General features: G+C 38.3%; 1 protein-coding gene across 1 annotated transcript in view; it reads left to right on the top strand.

The window, feature by feature from the left end:
- SPEF2 (sperm flagellar 2) overlaps positions 1-21,974 on the top strand; it is a 202,328-nt gene that overhangs the window by 19,518 nt on the left and 160,836 nt on the right. Inside the window, exons 3-6 of the mRNA XM_061393749.1 lie at positions 1,489-1,741; positions 4,247-4,387; positions 5,967-6,031; positions 10,323-10,509. Coding sequence (XP_061249733.1) covers positions 1,489-1,741; positions 4,247-4,387; positions 5,967-6,031; positions 10,323-10,509 — 646 coding nt within the window. The remainder of the gene's footprint in view (positions 1-1,488; positions 1,742-4,246; positions 4,388-5,966; positions 6,032-10,322; positions 10,510-21,974) is intronic.

The raw sequence follows: 21,974 nt of genomic DNA, 5'->3' as shown, positions 1-21,974 counted from the left end.
AGAACAGACTTTTGGACATAGTGGAGGAGAGAGAAGGTGGGATAATCTGAAAAAGTAGCATTGAAGTATATACATTACCATATGTAAAGTAGATAGCCAGTAAGAATCTGCTGTACGACACAGGGAACCCAAAGCCGATGATTTGTGACAACCTAGAGGGCTGGGATGCAGAGGGAGGTGGGGGGAGGTTTTAGAGGGAAAGGACACATGTATACCTATGGCTGATTCTTGTTGATGTGTGGCAGATACCATCACAATATTGTAAAGTTATTATCCTCCAATTAAACATAAAATTTTAAAAGTTTAAGTGCTAAGTGATCTCTTTCAGCTTCTGAAAATTCAGCAGAGGCCATCGTATCTTCCCCAAATAGTTTTATAGTCTAAAATAAAGTTATTGAGTGAGTAACCCTATAATATTAGAAATTCTGCCAACTCCCTCTGTTCTAAGGTATCCTCTTTTTTCAGGGAGAAGATGGGACTTTGACTTATATTCAAGTATATTCAGTATATTTTTTTCTATCAAAGAATGTCACTGATGTTTGAAAGTTAAAGTAAAGAGAAAATGTGCCAGTGGATAAAATTGACATTTGCATCCAGTTTGAACATACGAGAGGCACAAAAGTTGAAAATGCATCTAACATCTTTTTGCTTTTATTCTGCTGCTGTATCCATAGGCTTATTGATGGCCCTTGGTTATTTGAGACCTTTATTACAACAGTTGCATTAATTTATCACTACTTACTACACTTGTTTTCCTGCTATGAACTGCTAAAGGACAGGGTGTCTTATTCATCTTTGTAAGACCTTAATAATTTTATAAACATTTATTAAATTAAATAAGTTATTGGTATAGTTGGGAGAGTAAATTAATAATGAATTAATGAGTTCTTCTAAAATGTGAGCCTCATTTGATAATAGATGATTCAACAATACATATATTTTAGAAAGTCTTTAGTGATTTTTGAAGAAGTAATATAAACTATACAGTGATGACCTCATGACTCATCTAGTTGTATGGCTAATATTGTGTAACGATTTCTGATAATGCCTGAGAGGATAAAGGTGAGAGACATCACTTTCAGTCATCACTGAAAATAAGGTTATTTTCATGTGATACCAATTTAAGAAATGGATATTTAAAGTGAAGTTTTGTCTTCTGAGTAAAATATTTTCCAAAACTACAGTTAAGTTTTTCCATTTCGAAGAAGACATTTAGGTATGTTTTTGTACTGACTTCCTGTAGAAATTCTAGTATCTATTTAAGTAGAAGAGTATACGAAAGTAATCAGTTTTAGTTTAGCCAATCAAGAGAAATAAATGCATGGAGCTAGGGCAATAGACAAAATCTCAATCTGTCTAGAGGATTAAGTGGTTTTTGCAAGGACTGATACATTTAAAAGAACATGGTATTTGGTTATGAAAATCCTCTGATATTTGTTGTTTGCTTTTAACTCAATGTCTTATTATGTGAAATATTTTAATGCCTAGGATTTCCAGTGCCAAACTTAACAATTTTTCTCGCTTGGAGCCCACACTTCACCTTTTGGGTGTGCAATTTGATCAGAATGTGGCCCACAATATCATCACAGAGAAGCCTGGGGCTGCCACGAAACTCTTATATCAGCTGTACATTGCTCTCCAGAGGAAAAAGAAAGGTGTTCCGACTGGAGTGGAAATGCCAACTGTACAGCCCCTGATGAGCACAAAAGTTCAAAACATGAAAAGCGAGGCTTTTCGAGATGTAAGTACATAAAGAAAAATTATAAACATATCAGAATATAAAGCTTTCTGAAGAGACACGGCAAAGATGTTGCATTTTCAAAGAAGCCCCTTAAAGCATGTATGTCCCTGATTATGTTACTGTCCCTATTCAGGTTTTATCTTTTCTTTCCATTTATTCATTGTTGATGCCTCCCTCGATCCTATCCACTAATCGCCAGTAACTTATCAATTTCTGTTTGCTCCTAGTTCCTTGTGCATCTTAGGCCTGCTCTTTTTCTTCTATACCCCTGTCGTATCCACTCAGATCTCCTGCTGCAACTTATGAATGAATCTCTGATCTTCAGGCTTGTCTCCTAGAGTTTAATCAACTGCTAGGAGAATCTACCCTCAATTCCACTTTTGTTGGCTGCTTCTTCTCAGAAACCTGCTATTCTACAAATATGTTGTGTTTTGTTAGTTGCTCAGTTGTATCCAACTCTGCAACCCCATGGACTGTAGCCTGCTAAGCTCTTCTATCCGTAGAATTCTCCAGGCAAGAATACTGGAGTGCATTGCCATTTCCTTCTCCAGAGGAGCTTCTCAACCCAGGAATTGAACCTGGATCTCCTGCATTGTAGGCAGATTCTTTACCATCTGAGCCACCTGGGAAGCTATTCTACAAATATCTTGCCCCTTGATTTGACTAGCATTCAAATTTTTTCACTGAACAGTCTCAACCTGTCTTTCTGTATCTTTTCATAACCCTCAGCATTGTCTTTCTTCTGTTATTCCACTGGCAGCCTGTCATTGAATGCTGCTGCTGCTGCTGCTAAGTCGCTTCAGTTGTGTCCGACTCTGCAACCCCATAGACAGCAGCCCACTAGGCTCCTGTGTCCCTGGGATTCTCCAGGCAAGAATACTGGAGTGGGTTGCCATTTCCTTCTCCAATGCATGAAAGTGAAAAGTGAAAGGGAAGTCACTCAGTCGTGCCCGACTCTTAGCGACCCCATGGACTACAGCCTACCAGGCTCCTCTGTCCATGGGATTTTCCAGGCAAGAGTACTGGAGTGGGGTGCCATTGCCTTCTCCGTGTCATTGAATAGGACTCATTTATTTCTGCTCTTCCCTCTCTTGTACCCAAGCTCACTGTTCTCCTTTCCTGTCTTCCCCTAAACTTCCCTCCATCTATTCTGCAACCTTCCCAGTACACATAGACTCTTTCTGGGGAACTCCTAGGGCACAGGTAATTCTCACTCTTTGGTGTTAACCACCTCTTGCTGATATTATTGACTTTCATTATTTACCTGTCATATGACCTCATAAGATTTTTGGTTCCTCCAATTAAAAAAATTTGCCTAGTACAATGCTTTGAGCGTTGAAAATACTCATTAAATGTCCTTTGATTATTATTTTTAATTGAAGTATAGTTGCTTTACACTGCTGTATCAGTTTCTGCTGTACAGCAGAGTGGGTTTCCTTCCCATTTAGGTCACCACAAAGCACCAAGTAGAATTCTGTGTGCTATACAGTAGGTTCATAGTGGTGTATATATGTCAATTGCAGTCTCTCAATTCATTCATATGTTTGTTCTCAACATCCGTGCGTCTATTTCTGCTTTGCAAATAAGATCATCTTTACCATTTTTCGAGATTCCACATATATGCATTAATGCATAACATTTTTTTCTTTCTGACTTACTTCACTATGTATGACAGTCTCCAGATCCATTTAAATCTCTGCAGATGACACAATTTTGTTCTTTTCTTATGACTGAGTAATATTTCATTGTATATATTGATACATAACACATCTTCTTTATCCATTCCTTTGTTGATGGACATTTTGGTTGCTTCCATGTACTGGCTGTTGTAAATAGTGCTGCAGTGAACATTGGAGTGCGTGGTTTTCTCTGGATCATGCCCAGCAGTAGATTGCTGCGTCATATGGTAGTCCTATTTTAGTATTTTGAGGAACCTCCATATTGTTCTCCATAGTGGCTGTGCCAATTTACATTCCCACCAACAGTGTAAGAAGGTTTCCTTTTCTCCACACCCTCTCCAGCATTTATTGTTTTGAAACTTTTTGGTTATGGCCCTTCTGACTGTTGTGAGGTGATATTTCATTGTAGTTTTGATTTGCATTTCTCTAATAATTAAGTGATGTTGGGAGCCATCCTAGACACATGTCCCAGATTGAATTTTTTCTTTCCATGATTAGGCAGGTCATGAAGGTGGAACTGGGAAAGAATTACATTCATTTTTCATATTGGGGATGCCTTTATTAGCCTTTTAGTATCACCACCCATAATGAAAATAGACACATTCCATCTGCATAATTTAGGGACTCCCAAATTGTGTTTCAATATCATACTTTTCAAAATTAGTTATTTTGATACTTCCTTCCTAATGTTACCTAGTCCGTCAGTTAATGCTGAGTTTAGAAAATTTGAATGGAAAATTTACATATCTGTGTACCTGTGAGTGTATTACATTGCATATTATTCTGATAAACTGAATAACTAAACTTATGTATATGGAATATTTAGCAACGCTTGAGCAGAAGACGACAAAATGAAATCATGGCCAAAATCCAAGCAGCTATCATACAGATTCCTAAACCCACATCAAATCGTACTCTGAAAACCCTTGATGCCCAAAAATTAATGAAAAAGAAAAAAGAGGCAGAGGTAAGAGATAATCCTTTAACATTGTGTTGTGTTTATCTTAATGAAAGGATGATCTTTCCCTAAGAGAGAAACTTCCCTGAACTTCCTATTTCCTTTTCAAATTACGTCTGGCATTGTCCCTTCTCACTTAAAACACCTGCACTGCATGCATGTCCAATCCATCTTAGTCCATTATTTGTTTAGAAACAGAGAATATAGATTTAGGATATGGATGACAAACTGCTGTTAAATGAGAATACCTGTGTGGACTCTTATGTGGTGGATTCTGTGATCACTAGCAAACTGTGCCAGAGTGGGTGCTGTTGTGATGGGTCATGACACCCATGTATACAACAGGGGCCAGTCTAGGTACCCAAAATACCATGTATGTGCCATTGCTACTATTTGCTTTTCCTGGATACTTCCTCCCCATGTTGCACTGTCTTTCTATGAATCCTAGAAATGTTAAGCAATTTGCTTGCTCTCATTATATTTAGATTTAAGATATACTATTGATAAATATATCTTATTACTTAGACTTATCAGTCATCCATATAGGATACGATCTCATTATATTTCATGGGGGAGCAGTACTATCTGTACATTTTGATACTAATTCCTGTAATCTATACTTCACGCTGCTATAATGATTGTTAGTGATATTCTCCCCTTTAACTTAAGATAATAGCTACCATTTATTCATCATCTGCTGTATGTCAGGCTGTGGGTTGGCCACTTCTCATTGTCTTGAATTTGTAAACAACTCTCTAAGTAGGGTATTGCTTTCCCCATTTTTTTGGATAAGGAAACTGAGGCTCAGAAAATTGGCATGTTTTACCCAAGTTCACAACGCTGATAAAGCAAAGATTGGCAGATCACTCTGAAGTCTAAATCCATTGCATTTTATTTTAACTCACACTTAATTTTTAATATTAAAATCCTATAGTCAGAGTCTAAAAATGTTACCCACAGAGGCTTTTTTCTGACCCCATTTTAGTAAAAATATTTAATTCTTATGTTTCCTTGAGTTGATTAAAGTTTATGAAAAAGGATTTGCAGTAGGCAGATCAGCTAAAATTAACTTTCCAACAGCAAATTAATAGTACATATAGGAGTACAAAAGAAATGTTTAAAACACCCAAGATAATTTTTGAAGAAATATTTATATCCTAAAAATGCTTCAGTTCAGTTCAGTTGCTCAGTCGTGTCCGACTCTTTGCAACCCCATGAACTGCAGCATGCCAGGCCTTCCTGTCCATCACCAACTCCCGGAGTTATTCTCATTTAAAATAATTGTAATTAAAAGTGCACATCCTAACTTTTTGATAATCTTTTTTCCTATTAAATGCCTTTTGATGTACTGTCAGAGCTAGAATTGTGAACTGAATAATTCAGATTAGGCAATTTTCACCTTCTTTTAGGTAACTTTAGCCTACACTAAAAGTAACAAATTGGAATAGAAGAATATTCTAGAATATATAGAAATCCTAACTAGCTTGAATTATTAGTACACATCACTTTTAATAAATTTGAATGAAAGTGATAAATGAAAAAGTTTCAATATATTTAGAGGTAAAAAATTGATGAATTTTCTTTAAAGGATGTGGCCAATGAAATTAAGAAGTTTGAAGCATTAATAAAAAAGGATCTCCAGGCAAAAGAAAGGTGAGTTAAAATTATTTTAATAATCAAAAATTTGATTTTTATTTAAAAAAGTTCATTTTACTTTAACTTTTGAATATTTAGAAGCAGTTTACCTGAAATAGCTATTCCAAGGATGTTTTTACTTTGTAAAGTCTTCATTGAGAGAGTATATTAAGGAAGATAAATGAGATAAAATTCAGATTAGTTGTTCATTAACGATTTTGTAAATATCAAGAAGGCAAGTAGCTATTATGGTTTGTGAGGTTAATTTTTTTTTCTATGCTATACTTATCACACATACTATTTAAACATTCACTAACATTTTTCCAAGTTACTATCCGTTTACATTTTTCACCGCACTGCCTTTGTTAGACTCTAGCTGCTCTCACCTTGCATCCTCAGCATTCAGCACAGGGACCAGCAATAAAGAACTGCTGAATGAGTGTCAACAAAATATCACTAAGAGTTTCAGTGGGTTCTTTACAGAAAGCGCCTGGTTAATGGGCTTCTTTTGCCTAAAGATAAAGATCTTCTCCACTTTTGTTTCCTATCAGGGGTCACTGACTCACAGAAAACAACTAACGAGGGACTGCACATATAGAAGCAGCTTGAATTCTTCTGCATTTTTTCATGGAAACTATCCAAAGTCTACTCATTTACATTTTATAGAATAGGAAATAAATCTCCGTTAAGGAAGAAAAATAGACACAAATTATATACTTCAGTTCCATATTAATATTTCTGAAGAAAGGGAATAGAGTCAAATGAAGTGGAATAAGACTAAGCTGAAAGAAGAAATGGTGAGGAAGTCGGGTGTGAATGAAAATGAAGCAGAATGCGGAATGTATGTGTTAACTGCCTTTCCTCCTTCCTTCTGCAGAAACTCCTGATGCCCTACTCTAAGCCCTGCTCATGTTTATCTGTGCTTCCCTGACTCCTAAAATAACCACAGCCCAAGCCTACTCTCCCCTGCAGCTGCCATCTGAACCCCTCCACACCCTCCCTGACCTTGGCCCATGAAATCACTCCATTTCTTTCAATTCTTTCACTCATCTCACCAGTCTCATGCTCGGGAGTGACAAACAGATGGTGTCTACCAAAATGACCATCTTAAAATATTGAAATACTTTTAGTGAATGGCATTCTCTGTAGCTCTACCTTCTACTCTTTTCTTGGGACCCCTTGATCTCCACACAGTTAACAAACCAGGATTAACACCAATATGCCAACATCTTCCACTCCCTACATCAGCATCTATTTGGATTAATTAGTGTCATCACCATGTCAGTGGTTAAATATTTGAAAGATCACACCCGCACAAACATTCACTCTAATCTTCACTGCTTTCCCAGCCTGTTCTGAATTTAGACCTCTAAGGTAGCTTTGAAACCTGGAAACCAGAGGGGTTGAATTAGATGGGTGTATTCTTCTCTCCGGAGAAGGCAATGGCACCCACTCCAGTACTCTTGCCTGGAAAATCCCATGGACGGAAGAGCCTGGTGGGCTGCAGTCCATGGGGTCACTAAGAGTCGGACACGACTGAGCGACTTCACTTTCACTTTTCACTTTCATGCATTGGAGAAGGAAATGGCAACCCACTCCAGTGTTCTTGCCTGGAAAATCCCAGGGACAGGGGAGTCTGGTGAGCTGCCGTCTATGGGGTCACACAGAGTCAGACACGACTGAAGCAGCAGCAGCAGCAGCATTTTTCTCTCTCTTGTAACAGAAATCAGAATGTAAGCAGCCAAGGGTATGTGTTGTTGCCCCAAGGTTATCAAGGACTGAATCTTCCCTTTCGTTCCACTGTCCTGAAATGTGGCTTTTGTCTTTAGACTCACATTCACAATGTAAGATAGCTTCTAGGCCCCTGGCCATTTGGCCCATGTTCCAATATCAGGAAGGAGGACAGGCAAAAAGTGCATGCTAATTTGCTTCAGTCACGTCTGACTCTTTGCAACCCCATGGACTGCACCCCGCCAGGCTCCTCTGTCCATGGGATTCTCCAGGCAAGAATACTGGATAGGGTGGCCATGTCCTCCTCCAGGAGATCTTTCTGACCCAGGGATTGAACCCATATCTCATTATGTTTCTTGCATTGGCAGGTGGGTTCTTTACCACTAGCACCACCTAGGAAGCCCCAGGCATAAAGTGGGTATCTCTAATCTAAAATAGTTCTTTATACCAGCCTTCCCAGAATGCCCACGTAACATTTCTGTATACACCTTATGGCCAGAATTCAGTTACATGGCCATAATCTAGCAGAATGGGAGACTGGGAATTGTAGTCTTCATCTGAGTATGTTGTTTCCCTGAATAAAACTGGGGCTCTGCTTTGAAGGAAAAGGGAGGGAAATGGCAGTGTTTATCTCAAGTCCTTTCTCTGCAGAAACCCCCACTTGGTCTTGCCAGAGATTTACCACCAGGGCCCATGAGGTATGGACATGCTTACTTCTCAGAGCAGAAGGATAGGGCCTGGGGTCCCTGGAGTCCCTGGATCGGTCACCTCTGAATGTGAGCAGCCCCAGCTGTGACTCCAGATCCCTTCCAGTACACTTCACAAAGGGCATTTCCTCTGATGGACCCCCAGATAAAAAAAATGCTAGGAGGTACTGGCCTAGAGCAAACTTTTAAAGAAACAAAAAAGCTATGGTACAATATGGCCTTTCTTAATCCCTGTTATTGACCACTACTTCTTTAGTTATTCTGAATCCTTAGCTTAGAATCAAGCATGTTCTGGACTCTTCCAGAAATTTCACACTACTTGATGGCAAAAAGCACTAAAATCATCTTTTAGGGTGACCTAAGGAGCAATTTCTGCAGCTGCCTCTTTCAAAGCCTGCTCCCAAAACACTTTCTCATGGATGTCACTTCAAAGTCTGCCGTTTCTTTTGTTAAAGGATGAAATGAATGCTCAGTGAGAGCAATGCAAGAACAACCATTGCTGCTTTTCCCTCACATATACTCTTTATTTTTTAAAACAAATAGTAAATGCCACCTGCTTTTTTGTTCTTTGTTTCTTTTCTGAGGCTGTTGGCTGCTGTAACTTGACATTTCGAGTCATAGATTTACGTTAGTTTCCTTCTAACAACTGCTTTTTAACACACACATGAATTTAACCAAGGTTCCTATCACTAATAATTCACACTCATACAATTACTAACTCTGTGGAGGCTTGGCAAACAGATATAAAGTAAACATAATTATTGCCCTCAAGAAACCCACATCACATAAAATGAATATTTATTCAAGAAAATATCATGTAACTTTCTTCAGGCCTTGATTGGCATAAGACAGAAGATGGGTATATGTATGGTTGGATAGACTGATTGGTGAACAAAGGAGAATCAATATCTTAAGTATATTGATAGCAGCCAAACACAATGTTGAGGGAGACCTATTAACCCATGCTCAGTGTAAGGCAGACTCTTAAACATCACATTTAAGTAAAAATATAATAAGAATTTTGATGAAGGCTCTAAAAAAGTTATGCTACACTTTCATAAATTCATATTAATTTCATTAATTAATATTCATAAGAATTATACTAAATCTTAGTAAATAAAGTTAAAATTTGTCTTTGATCTTCCTGAGGCTTTGCTAGCTACACAGTTTCTGCTGAACAACTCTCAGTTGACAGAATACAATCAAAGGTTGAGCACCTGCTGATAAAATAACCAGAATTTCAGTGTGTAATTTTTTTGAAATTGTATTATACTTGTATAGTGCTTCTTAGCATATGATTTGAAATTTAGCAAACATCATCTACATGTCAGTACTGTGAGGCATGGGTACATAGAAAAGTAAAAATAGTATACTTTTCTTCTGTGCCCAGAGTTCAGCTGGAAGCAGCAAATATAGAAATAATGAACTATAATAAAATATGATCTGTGCCATAAATATGTGATTATTAAGTAGAACTAATTATAATTTAAGAATTTTGATTCAACTATGTAAATGGGTTTGATCTTTGATTTAATAAAACTGTATGTACTCAGATTAGGAAAGAACATGTGTGATTATTACTTTGTTAAACATGAATTAACTGTGCTTTCATAAAAACACTTCTGTCTATATGTGAATTGATGACTGTTTAATCCCTGAATACCATAATAATGTTTCCCTGTCTTTTGAATAACATTATAAGTTATATTTTAAATTGAACACTGAAGTTCTAATATTTGCTTTAATGCTTGTATTAATAAATGAACAGAGCACCCAAGGGAGCCATCCCCTGAGGTCTTCCTCTATAGTCACAAGTAGTGGTGTGTGATTGAGTTGTACTTTCAAATCTAAATAAAAACTATTATTCTTAGTGCATCCAAGACTTCTCTAGATACAGCAGGCCAGACGACCACTGATTTGTTAAACACTTATTCAGATGATGACTACATTAGAAAAATCCAAAAACGCCTTGAAGAAGATGCTTTTGCACGAGAGCAAAGGGAGAAAAGACGGCGGAGACTCTTAATGGATCAGTTAATAGCTCATGAAGCCCAAGAGGTAAGATATTGATTAAATAAAAGTCCTGGAAATTTTTACAAAATACAGTCTTTTATACACTTATGTATATCTTCTGTATGTGCTATGTGCTACTCTGAATCAGCATTTCATCTTCACACCATGGCAGCAAATACACTCAGGAAAAAAACTACATAGAACACTTAGCAAAGAATCTAAAATCTGGTGATGCTTATGCAGCGTTTTGAATTTACTTAATTGTACACTGAATTGTACACTTGAAAATGGTTGAAATGGTAAATTTTATATTGCATATATTTTACCACAATAAAAAATACTGACAAAATAGGAATCTAAAAGTTATGGCAACCATGTATATCTGTTGTTACTTTTAGAGGAAAAAGAGAACTTTTTGTCCCAGGTTTACTGAGGTATAATTGACAAATAAAAATTGTATATATTTAAAGTATATAATTGATGTTTTGATATATGTATGCATTGTGAAATGATTACCATAATCAAACTAATTAGCAGACCCATCACCTTAACAAAAAAAAAAAGTTACCATTTGTGTGTGTGTGTTTGGTGAAAATACTTAAGATCTGCTTTTGTTCAAGTTCAACTTTTTTAGATTCCACATTTAGTAAGATTATGTAATATTTGTCTCGCTATGTCTGGCTTATTTTTCTTGGTGTAATGTTCTCCAGGTTTAAACATATTATCACAAATGATAAGATTTTCTTCTTTTTTAAGATTGATCATATTCTATATATGCATGCATGTGTACTAAGTCACTTCATTTGTGTCTGACTCATTGTGACCCTATGGACCATAGCCCACAGTGGGTTGTCGTGTCCTCCTCCAGGGGATCTTACCAACCTAGGGATTGAATCCACATCTCTTATGCCTCCTGCATTGGCAGGTAGGTTCTTTACCACTAGCGCCACCTAGAAAGCTCATTCTAGATATAAATATATACATATATATATATTTATGTGTGTGTGTATATATATATAAAATATTTGTATATATAAAGAAAATGTGACATGCATATCTATACTCACTTAAGTGTCCATTCATCCACCAATGGACACTTAGATTGTTTCTGTATCATGGCCGTTGTGAATAGTGCTGCAGTGCACATAGGGTTGCAAACATCTCTTTGAGATACTGATTTCATCCCCTTTCATTTCCATTGGATATATACCCAGAAGTAGGATTTCAGGGTCATATGGTAATTCTATTTTTAATTTTTAAAGGAAGCACTATACTATTTTCCACAGTGGCTATACCAGCTTACATCCCAGCAACAGTTTACAAGGGTTCCATTTTCATCACATCCTTGCCAACACTTATCTCATTTTTGTTTTATGTTTTTTGATAATAGCTATTGGAAACAGTATCAGACTTTATTTTGGGGGGCTCCAAAATCACTGCAGATGGTGACTGCAGCCATGAAATTAAAAGACGCTTACTCCTTGGAAGGAAAGTTATGACCAACCTAGATAGCATATTGAAAGGCAGAGATATTACTTTGCCAACAAGGGTCCGTCTGGTCAAGGCTATGGTTTTTCCAGTGGTCATGTATGGATGTGAGAGTTGGACTGTGAAGAAGGCTGAGTGCCAAAGAATTGATGCTTTTGAACTGTGGTGTTGGAGAAGACTCTTGGGAGTCCCATGGACTGCAAGGAGATCCAACCAGTCCATTCTGAAGGAAATCAGCCCTGGGATTTCTTTGGAAGGAATGATGCTAAAGCTGAGACTCCAGTACTTTGGCAACCTCATGCAAAGAGTTGACTCATTGGAAAAGACTCTAATGCTGGGAGGGATTGGGGGCAGGAGGAGAAGGGGACGACAGAGGATGAGATGGCTGGATGGCATCACTGACTCGATGGACGTGAGTCTGAGGGAACTCCAGGAGTTGGTGATGGACAGGGAGGCCTGGAGTGCTGCGATTCATGGGATCGCAAACAATCGGACATGACTGAGCGACTGAACTGAACTGATTCTAACAGAAATTTGCAACAGTGCCCAGTTGTGGATATGACTGATGACGAAAGTAAAGTCCAATGCTGTAAAGAACAATATTGCATAGGAAACTGGAATGTTAGGTCCATAAATCAAGATACATTAGAAGTGTTCAAGCAAGAGATGACAAGAGTGACCATCAACATTTTAAGCATCAGTGAACTCAAACAGACTGGAATGGGCGAATTTAATACACATGACCATTATACCTACTACTGTGGGCAAGAATCCCTTAGAAGAAATGGAGTAGCCCTCATAGTTAAAAAAAGAGTACTTGGGTGCAAACTCAGACAGCGTGATCTCTGTTCATTTCCAAGGCAAACCATTCAGCATCACATTAATGCAAGTCTATGGCCCAACCAGAAGAAGCTGAAGTTGAACGGTTCTATGAAGACCTACAAGACCTTCTAGAACTAACACCCCAAAAAGATGTCCTTTTCATCATGGGGGAATGGAATGCCAAAGTAGGAAGTCAAGAGATACCTAGAGTAACAGGCAAAATTGGCCTTGGAGTACATAATGAAGCAGGGAAAAGGCTAACAGAGTTTTGCCAAGGGAAAGCACTGGTCATAGCTAACACCCTCTTCCAACAACACAGGGGAAGACTCTACACATGGACATCACCAGATGTTCAATACAAAAATCAGATTGATTATATTCTTTGCAGCCAAAAATGGAGAAGCTGTACACAGTCAGCAAAAACAAGGCCGGGAGCTGACTATGGTTCAGATCATGAACTCCTTATTGCCAAATTCAGACTTAAACTGAAAAAAGTAGGGAAAAATCACTAAACCATTCAAGTATGGCCTAAATCAAATCCCTTATGATTATACAGTGGAAGTGAGAAATAGATTCAAGGGATTAGATCTGATAGAGTGCTTGAAGAACTATGGACAGAAGTTCATGACATTGTACAGGAGGCAGTGATCAAGACCATCCCCAAGAAAAAGAAATGCAAAAAGGCAAAATAGTTGTCTGAGGAGGCATTACAAATAGCTGAGAAAAGAAGAGAAGCTAAAGGCAAAGGAAGAAAGGAAAGATATATCCATTTGAATGCAGAGTTCCAAAGAATAGAAAGGAGACATAAGAAAGCCTTCCTAAGTGATCAATGCAAAGAAATAGAGGAAAACAATAGAATGAGAAAGACTAGAGATCCCTTCAAGAAAATTAGAGATACCAAGGGAACGTTTCATGCAAAGATGGACACAATAAAATTGGACAGAAATGGTATGGACCTAACAAAAGCAGAAGATATTAGGAAGAGGTGGCAACAATACACAGAAGAACTATACAAAAAAGATCTTCGTGACCCAGATAACCACTATGGTGTGATCACTCACCTAGAGCCAGACATCCTGGAATGTGAAGTCAAGTGGGCCTTAGGAAACATGACTACGAACAAAGCTGGTGGAGATGATGGCATTCCAGTTGAGCTATTTCAAATCCTAAAAGTTGATGCTGTGAAAGTGCTGCACTCAATATGCCAGCAAATTAGGAAAACTCAGCAGTGGCCACAGGACTGGAAAAGGTCAGTTTTCATTCCAATCCCAAAGAAAGGCAATGCCGAAGAATTTTCAAACTACTGCATAGTTGCACTCATCTCACATGCTAGCAAAGTAATGCTGAAAATTATCCAAGCCGGGAGTCAAAAGTATGTGAACCGTGAACTTCCATATGTTAAAGCTGGATTTACAAAAGACAGAGGAAGCATAGATCAAATTGCCAACATCTGTTGGATCATTGAAGAAGCGAGAGAATTCCAGAAAACATGTACTTCTGTTTTATTGATTATGCCAAAGTCTTTGATTGTGTAGATCACAACAAACTGTGGAAGATTCTTCCAGAGATGATGATACCGGACCACCTTACCTGCCTCCTGAGAAATCTGTTTGCAGGTCAAGAAGCAACAGTTAGAACCAGATATGGAACAACAGACTGGTTCCAAACTGGGAAAGGAGTATCTCAAGGCCGTATATTGTCACCCTGCTTATTTAACTTATATGCAGAGTACATCATGCAAAATGCTGGGTTGGATGAGGCATAAGCTGGAATCAAGATTTCCATGAGAAAAATCAGTAACCTCAGATACGCAGATGACACCATCCTTATGGCAGAATGTGAAGAGGAACTGAAAAGCCTCTTGGTGAAAGTGAAAGAGGAGAGTGAAAATGCTGGCTTAAAACTCAACATTCAGAAAACTAAGATCATGACATCTGGTCCCATCACTTCATGGCAAATAGATGAGGAAACAATGGAAACAGTGACAGCCTTTATTTTCTTGGGCTCCAAGATCACTGCAGATGGTGACTACAGCCATGATATTAAAAGACCCTTGCTCCTTGGAAGAAAAGCTATGATAAATATAGATAGCATATTAAAAAGCAGAAACATTACTTTACTGACAGAGGTTTGTCTTGTCAAAGCTGTGGTTTTTCTAGTAGTCATGTATGGATGTGAGAGTTGGGCTATATAGAACACAGAACAGAGAAGAATTGATGCTTTTGAACCGTGGTGTTGGAGAAGACTCTTGAGAGTCCCTTGGACTGCAAGGAAATCCAACCAGTCCATCCTAAAGGAAATCAGTGCTGAATATTCATTGGAAGGACTTATACTGAAGCTGAAACTCCAATACTTTGGCCATCTGGTGCGAAGAACTGACTCCTTGGAAAAGACCCTGATGCTGGGAAAGATTGAAGGCAGGAGGAGAAGGGGATGACAGAGGATGAGATGGTTGGATGGCATCACTGACTCAATGGACATGAATTTGAGCAAGCTCTAGGTGTTGGTAATGGACAGGGAAGCCTGGTGTGCTGCAGTCCTTTGGGTCGCAAAGAGTTAGACACTACGTGGCAACTAAACTGAACTTACTCTAACAGATGGTTTTGATTTGCATTTTCTGATGATTAGGAGTGTTGATCACCTTTCCATATACCTGTTGGCCATTTGTTTGTCTTCTTTAGAGAAATGTCTTTTCAGGTCCTTTGACCATTTCTAAATCCGGGCGTTTGGTTTTTGGCTATCGAGTTGTTTGAGTTCCTTGTATATTTTGGATATTAGCCAACATGTATGGTTTGCAAATAGTACTCTTCCCTATCTATTTGTACTTTTGTTGCCTGTGCTTTTAGGGTCAGATTAAAAAATTAATTGCCTAGACCAATGTCAAGATGTGTTTTTCCCTACATTTGCTTCTGTTAGTTTTATAGTTTTTGATCTTATGTGTAAGTCTCTAATCCGTTTTGAATTGATTTTTATACGTGGTATGAGACGAGGGTATAGTACCATTCTATTGCATGTGGATATCCAGTTTTTCCAGAACCATGTGTTATAGAGACATCTATAACATTCCTCCATTGTGTAGCCTTGGCACCCTTACTGAAAGTCAATTGACTGCACATATGTGGATTTATTTCTGGGCTCTTTATTCTATTCCATTTTCCTATAGTTCTGTTTTTATTTCAATACCATACTATTTTGAGTACTGAAGCTTTGTAATTTATTTTGAAATCAGGAAGCTTGATATTCTTCTTACTCCAAACTGGTTTGGCTCTTTGGAGTCTTTTCTGGCTCCAAATGAATGTTAGGATTGTTTTTGTATTTCTGTGAAAATGCTATTGGAATTTGGTTAGGAATTGCATTGCATCTGTAGATCACTTTAGGTATTATGGACATTTCAATGTTATTAGTTCTTCAAATCCATGAACATCTTTTTCATTTATTCATATCTTCCTCAGCTCTTCTTATTAATGTTTTTTAGTTTTCAGTGTATAGATCTTTTGCCTCCTTGGTTGAATCTATTCTTACATATTTTTTTTTAACTTTTATGCTATTGTAAATGGGATTGGTTTCTTATTTCCATTTCAGATAATTCTTTGTTAGTGTGTAGGAACAAGAATTATTTTCATATGTTTATTTTGTGTGTCCTGCAGTTTTACTGAATTTGTTTTTTGGTTCTAACATTTTTTTGTGTGAAAGTCTAGAGTTTTCTGTATGTAAAAAGCATGTCATCTGCAAACAGAGACATTTTACTTTTTCCTTTATGATTTAGATGCCTGTTTTTTCTTTTTCTTTCCAATTTCCTTGGCTAGGATTTCCAGTACCAGTAGAAATGGTGAGAGTGGACGTCTTGTCTTATTTTTTATGTTTGAGGAATGGTGAAAACCTAAAAGCTTTTAGCATCATATTTTAGGTATGATGTTAACTGTGAGCTTATCATATATGACCTTTATTATGTTGAGTTACATTCCTTACCTAATTTGTTGAGAATTTTTATCATGAAAGGATACTGAATTTTTTCAAGTTTTTTTTCTATATTAATTGATACTATCAAAAAGGGAGCACTTAAATGAAAACATGGAAAATTCGTTAGACCTGTCAGTTTGATCTACTCCAGTGGCCCTCAAAGTGTGGCCCTTGGACCAGCAGCATCAGCATCACCAGGAAACTTTTAGGAACGTGAATAATTAGGTCCCACCTCAGACCTTCTGAGTCAGAAACTCGAATCACAGCTCTCTGGCTTGGGGCCCATCATCTGTGTTAATAGGCCCTCCAGGTGATTTGATTCAGCTATGGATTGAGAATCACTGATCAACTCTTATATTGAACACATATTTACTGGATCTCTTCTATGCTCTGGAACTTGTCCTAGGCCTAGGATACAACAGTGAACAAGAATAACAGGAAACCTGCTCTCACAGAGCTTGCTGTTTGGGGGGGATCTGTAAACAACCAACTACATTGGAGTGTGGAGGTGCAATGAAAGTGAGGAGAGGAAAGTCCAGCTCTGGCCTGCCTCAGAGACCATTTCTAGAGTAGGAGAGCACTGAAGCATGAGGGAGGGTTGAAGTTAGACAACTGAAGATGGGAGTGGTTCTGGGTATAGGGTGAGGAGTTAGTTTCCAGCAGAGGTAGAGATGTGGAAGGTAAAGTGTGTCTTCAGAGAGAATATTGCATAGATGGCTCAGGGCTTTTAGCAAATTAAATGTTATCTGGCAGGAGTCCCCAGAGGCCAAGCCATCAGAGGCCTTATAAGCTGTAAAGAGGGACTGTGTGGATCACAATAAACTGTGGAAAATTCTTCAAGAGATGGGAATACCAGACCACCTGATCTGCCTCTTGAGAAATTTGTATGCAGGTCAGGAAGCAACAGTTAGAACTGGACATGGAACAACAGACTGGTTCCAAATAGGAAAAGGAGTTCGTCAAGGCTGTATATTGTCAACCTGTTTATTTAACTTATATGCAGAGTGCATCATGAGAAACGCTGGACTGGAAGAAACACAAGCTGGAATCAAGATTGCCAGGAGAAATATCAATAACCTCAGATATGCAGATGACACCACCCTTATGGCAGAAAGTGAAGAGGAACTCAAAAGCCTATTGATGAAAGTGAAAGTGGAGAGTGAAAAAGTTGGCTTGAAGCTCAACGTTCAGAAAATGAAGATGATGGCATCCGGTCCCACCACTTCATGGGAAATAGATGGGGAAACTGGAAACAGTGTCAGACTTTATTTTTCTGGGCTCCAAAATCACTGCAGATGGTGACTGCAGCCATGAAATTGAAAGACTCTTACTCCTTGGAAGGAAAGTTATGACCAACCTAGATAGCATATTCAAAAGCAGAGACATTACTTTGCCAACAAAGGTTCGTCTAGTCAAGGCTATGGTTTTTCCAGTGGTCATGTATGGATGTGAGAGTTGGACTGTGAAGAAGGCTGAGCGCCGAAGAATTGATGCTTTTGAACTGTGGTGTTGGAGAAGACTCTTGAGAGTCCCTTGCACTGCAAGGAGATCCAACCAGTCCATTCTGAAGGAGATCAGCCCTGGGATTTCTTTGGAAGGAATGATGCTAAAGCTGAAACTCCAGTCCTTTGGCCACCTCATGCGAAGAGTTGACTCATTGGAAAAGACTCTGATGCTGGGAGGGATTGGGGGCAAGAGGAGAAGGGGACGACAGAGGATGAGATGGCTGGATGGCATCACTGACTCGATGGATGTGAGTCTGAGTGCACTCCGGGGAGTTGGTGAGGGACATGGGGTTGCAAAGAGTCGGACACGACTGAGCGACTGATCTGATCTGATCTGATCCTGAGTGCAAAGGGGAACAAGAGTGACAGGCTAGACTGACATTTAGGAAGGTCAGTCTGGCTTCACTTTTAAAAATAGATGACAGGAGGATGACCAAGTTATAGCTGTTTCTGTAATCCAGGTAAGGAATTATTCCAGTTTACATTTAGAGTAGTAGCAGTAGTGATGGAAAGGAGTGGCTTCAGGAGCTATTTGAAAAGTAAAATCAATGAGAAAAACTGACTGCTTAGACATGGAGAAGTGAAAAGTGGCATGAGCAGCCAGGTGTCTGGCGTGGGCAGCCGAGTGCATGGAGGAGTCGTTAGCTATGATACAGAAGATGGTAAGAACAGACGGAGAGGAAGGTGATTCAGGTTGTGAATGTAAGTAGGACAAATCTGTGTGTCTGAAATATGAAGGGCCATTTGAAGGCACTTCTTTTATTCACCTAATTACATCTATCTGGTCTACTCAGTGGTGTTCTGTTAACTGAAGAGAAATCCAGGCTTCTTAGACATATGAAGAAGTAATACTGTTTATCCAGTATCAGAGTCACTCTGATAAGTCACTCCTTTTTCAGTGAAAAATTCAAAGAATAACTCTGCCATCTCTTTGTGCTGAAAGGTAATTTCTTACTTTGAATTCACATTTATTAATATTTTTGCTCAGCCAGCTTGATAGTCACTCTTTTCATTAGATGAATTACAGGTTATGAAAATTCGATGATTAAAAAGTAGCTTTTAAAATAACTACCTATTTCACATTTCATTAACGAGCAGTGAGATTTTGAACACATTTTCATTTATATTATAAAACAGCAGTGTGTTGGCTGCTAGGTTTTTTCTTTCTACTTTTTTGCTTGTAATTCAGGACTGACATTTACTTAGAAAATGTTACTTAGAGATATTACTTAGAAAACTGGGTGAATAAATGCTTTCTGGCTTCCGTCACTTTCTACCAGAATGTTCACAGCTTCGATTTTTTCAGTCTCTAGCTAGAGATCTGTTCAGGGATCTAGCAACCTAAGGGACACTGAATAAAGTTGGTTCTCTGACTAATATTTCCACTAAAGGAACTCCATCTCTGTGCTGCTTCTTCTCTGTGTTTGGTGAAGCCACTGTCCTCCAAGAGAGCTACTCGGACATATTTAGAGAATTAAAGCAATGATATGCACCAGAGTTAGCTCCTAGCTCCAACTCATGGGAAAGGCAGAGGTCGTGACAATCAAACTGAGCATGTTTTGGATTGTGTATATGTATAAATCTTCCCCAAATATAATTATATATAGTTAAAAGAGAAATGTGACTTCTATTATTTTCTATTTTATTCATTGCAGATATAGACTATTTCATGTACATTATGGGTTAAACACACATCTATAGGCTTCCCTGAACACCTAAGCATAACATATTTTCTTTCTGTGAGAAAATGTGTCCCAAATTCTAATGAAATTTTGAGGAAAAGTCTATACATAAAACATGAACTACTTGTACAATGGAACAAAAAAATCTTTTCCACTCAACTGTTTAGTACAAGTCCTAATACAGTTGACGGTTCTTCATACTGAAGCTTTATATATGTAACATTGACTCAGCCATTCAACAGTAATTTTGCTTTCCTTTTCAATCACAATATGTTGTCATCTAAGCAATAGCCAAGACCTATCTAACCAGCCCAGTTTTTATAAGGATCAGAATGACCAGCTCTCATCTCAACAACCAAATTGCCTTGCCATATAAACACAGCCAAATATATTCCACATTAATACTCCACATTAAGTATAGAATTCACTTGGAATAATAAATCAAGGCTATACTTTTAATAAATATGGCTTTGACTGTGCCATCACAAACCACCCCCAAATGTGGTAGATAACTTGGGCAGGGATCAGCTGTATGCCTTTGCTGGTCTTACTTGTCCTGTCTCAGAGGCTGGCTGAGGCTGACTGACTTGGGAGAGTTTCATCAGTTCCAACTGAGAAGGCTGGTATCTCTCCATCTATGGTTTCTCATTTTTTAACTGAGCAGAAAATATGGTAACAGTTGCAGAGGTCACAGGAGAATTAATTCAGGCCCCAAGTGTTTTGTTTCATTTTATTTTGTGTTCACTAATGTCCCATTGGCCAGTTCAAGTCAGAGGCCACCCCTTACCTATTTAAGAAGTGGCGAAATAGATTCTGCTTTTTGATGGGAATATCTGCAGGATAGCACTGCAAGGCTATGGATGAAGAAAGATGAAGAACCTATAGTCGTTTTTACATTCTGCCTGACTTCCACTGGCAACACAGGCAACAAATTATTAACGTTAAAACTTCTAGAATGTTATAACTAGATGAAACAGGTTTCAAAGTTGTTCATGATTTTATTTTTTATTTGATATGTTACTAATAGAAAAAAAAATTTATGTTTATTTTCAATTGAACTTTTATTTAATCTACATTTTTATATAGTTCCCAAGTTCAAGTTTTGCTACTTTCCATAGAGTGTTGTTGTTTGTATCTTGATTCTGAAAATATATATAGTATTTCTCCCTTAATCTGAAACACTGTCGTTAGTGATGCCAGATTTTATTCCTAAACAACTGGATTGAAAGTGAAAGAGTTAGTTGCTCAGTTGTGTCTGACTCTTTGTGATCCCATGGATTGCACCCACCAGGCTCCTCTGTCCATGGAATTCTCCAGACAAGAATACTGGAGTAGGTTGCCATTCCCTTCTCCAGGGGATCTTCCCAACCCAGGGATTGAACCCAGGTCTCCTGCTTTACAGGCAGATTCTTTACCATCTAGTGTTAAATAGACAACTGACATGTAGATGTTCTTCCAAGTCTTCTCCCTGGAGAAGTTTAATTACCTCCTCCTTCCACATGGTGTCTCTGTTTAGACAGACTGAGAGAACTTAAAGATGCCTTGGAGACCATCTTCTACCCAAACCCCTCATTTCACCTGTCAAGAAATACTCCCTGAAAATCCAAGGTACTTGCCCAAGGCCACACAGCCAATCAATGGTAGAGGTGGAGCTGCAGTGACCAAGGCCTCCGATTGCCAGTTTAATGCTTCTTCCACTGTTAATGCTTGTTCCCCTTCTTTCTCTTAAAATAGCCAAGGGACGAGTGCATCTAGTTTCTCTCTCAGGTTACAACCACTCTCGGGTTTTCTAAGGTAAACTGTAGGTCATTTCCTCTTAGCCTCTTCTCCAGTCTCCCCATCCTATCACGTAGAAATTGAGATGGCCCTGCCAGGAACTTATCAGATCTGCCATTCTCAGCCAGACAATGTCTGCATTTGTCTTTATCACTAATATTTATATTGAGTGCATAGAGCACAATTCCAAGTTTCTGAAAACATACTTAAAATTTGAGAGTTAGCCTTTGTTTATAAAACCTTGAAAACAATTACCTAAATTATTTTTGATCAGATT

Source organism: Bos javanicus, chromosome 20, assembly GCF_032452875.1.
Source record: "Bos javanicus breed banteng chromosome 20, ARS-OSU_banteng_1.0, whole genome shotgun sequence".
NCBI classification, from domain to species: Eukaryota; Metazoa; Chordata; class Mammalia; order Artiodactyla; family Bovidae; genus Bos; species Bos javanicus.
Note: the sequence above shows the minus strand (reverse complement) of the source record. Positions and strands in the feature narration are given on the sequence as shown.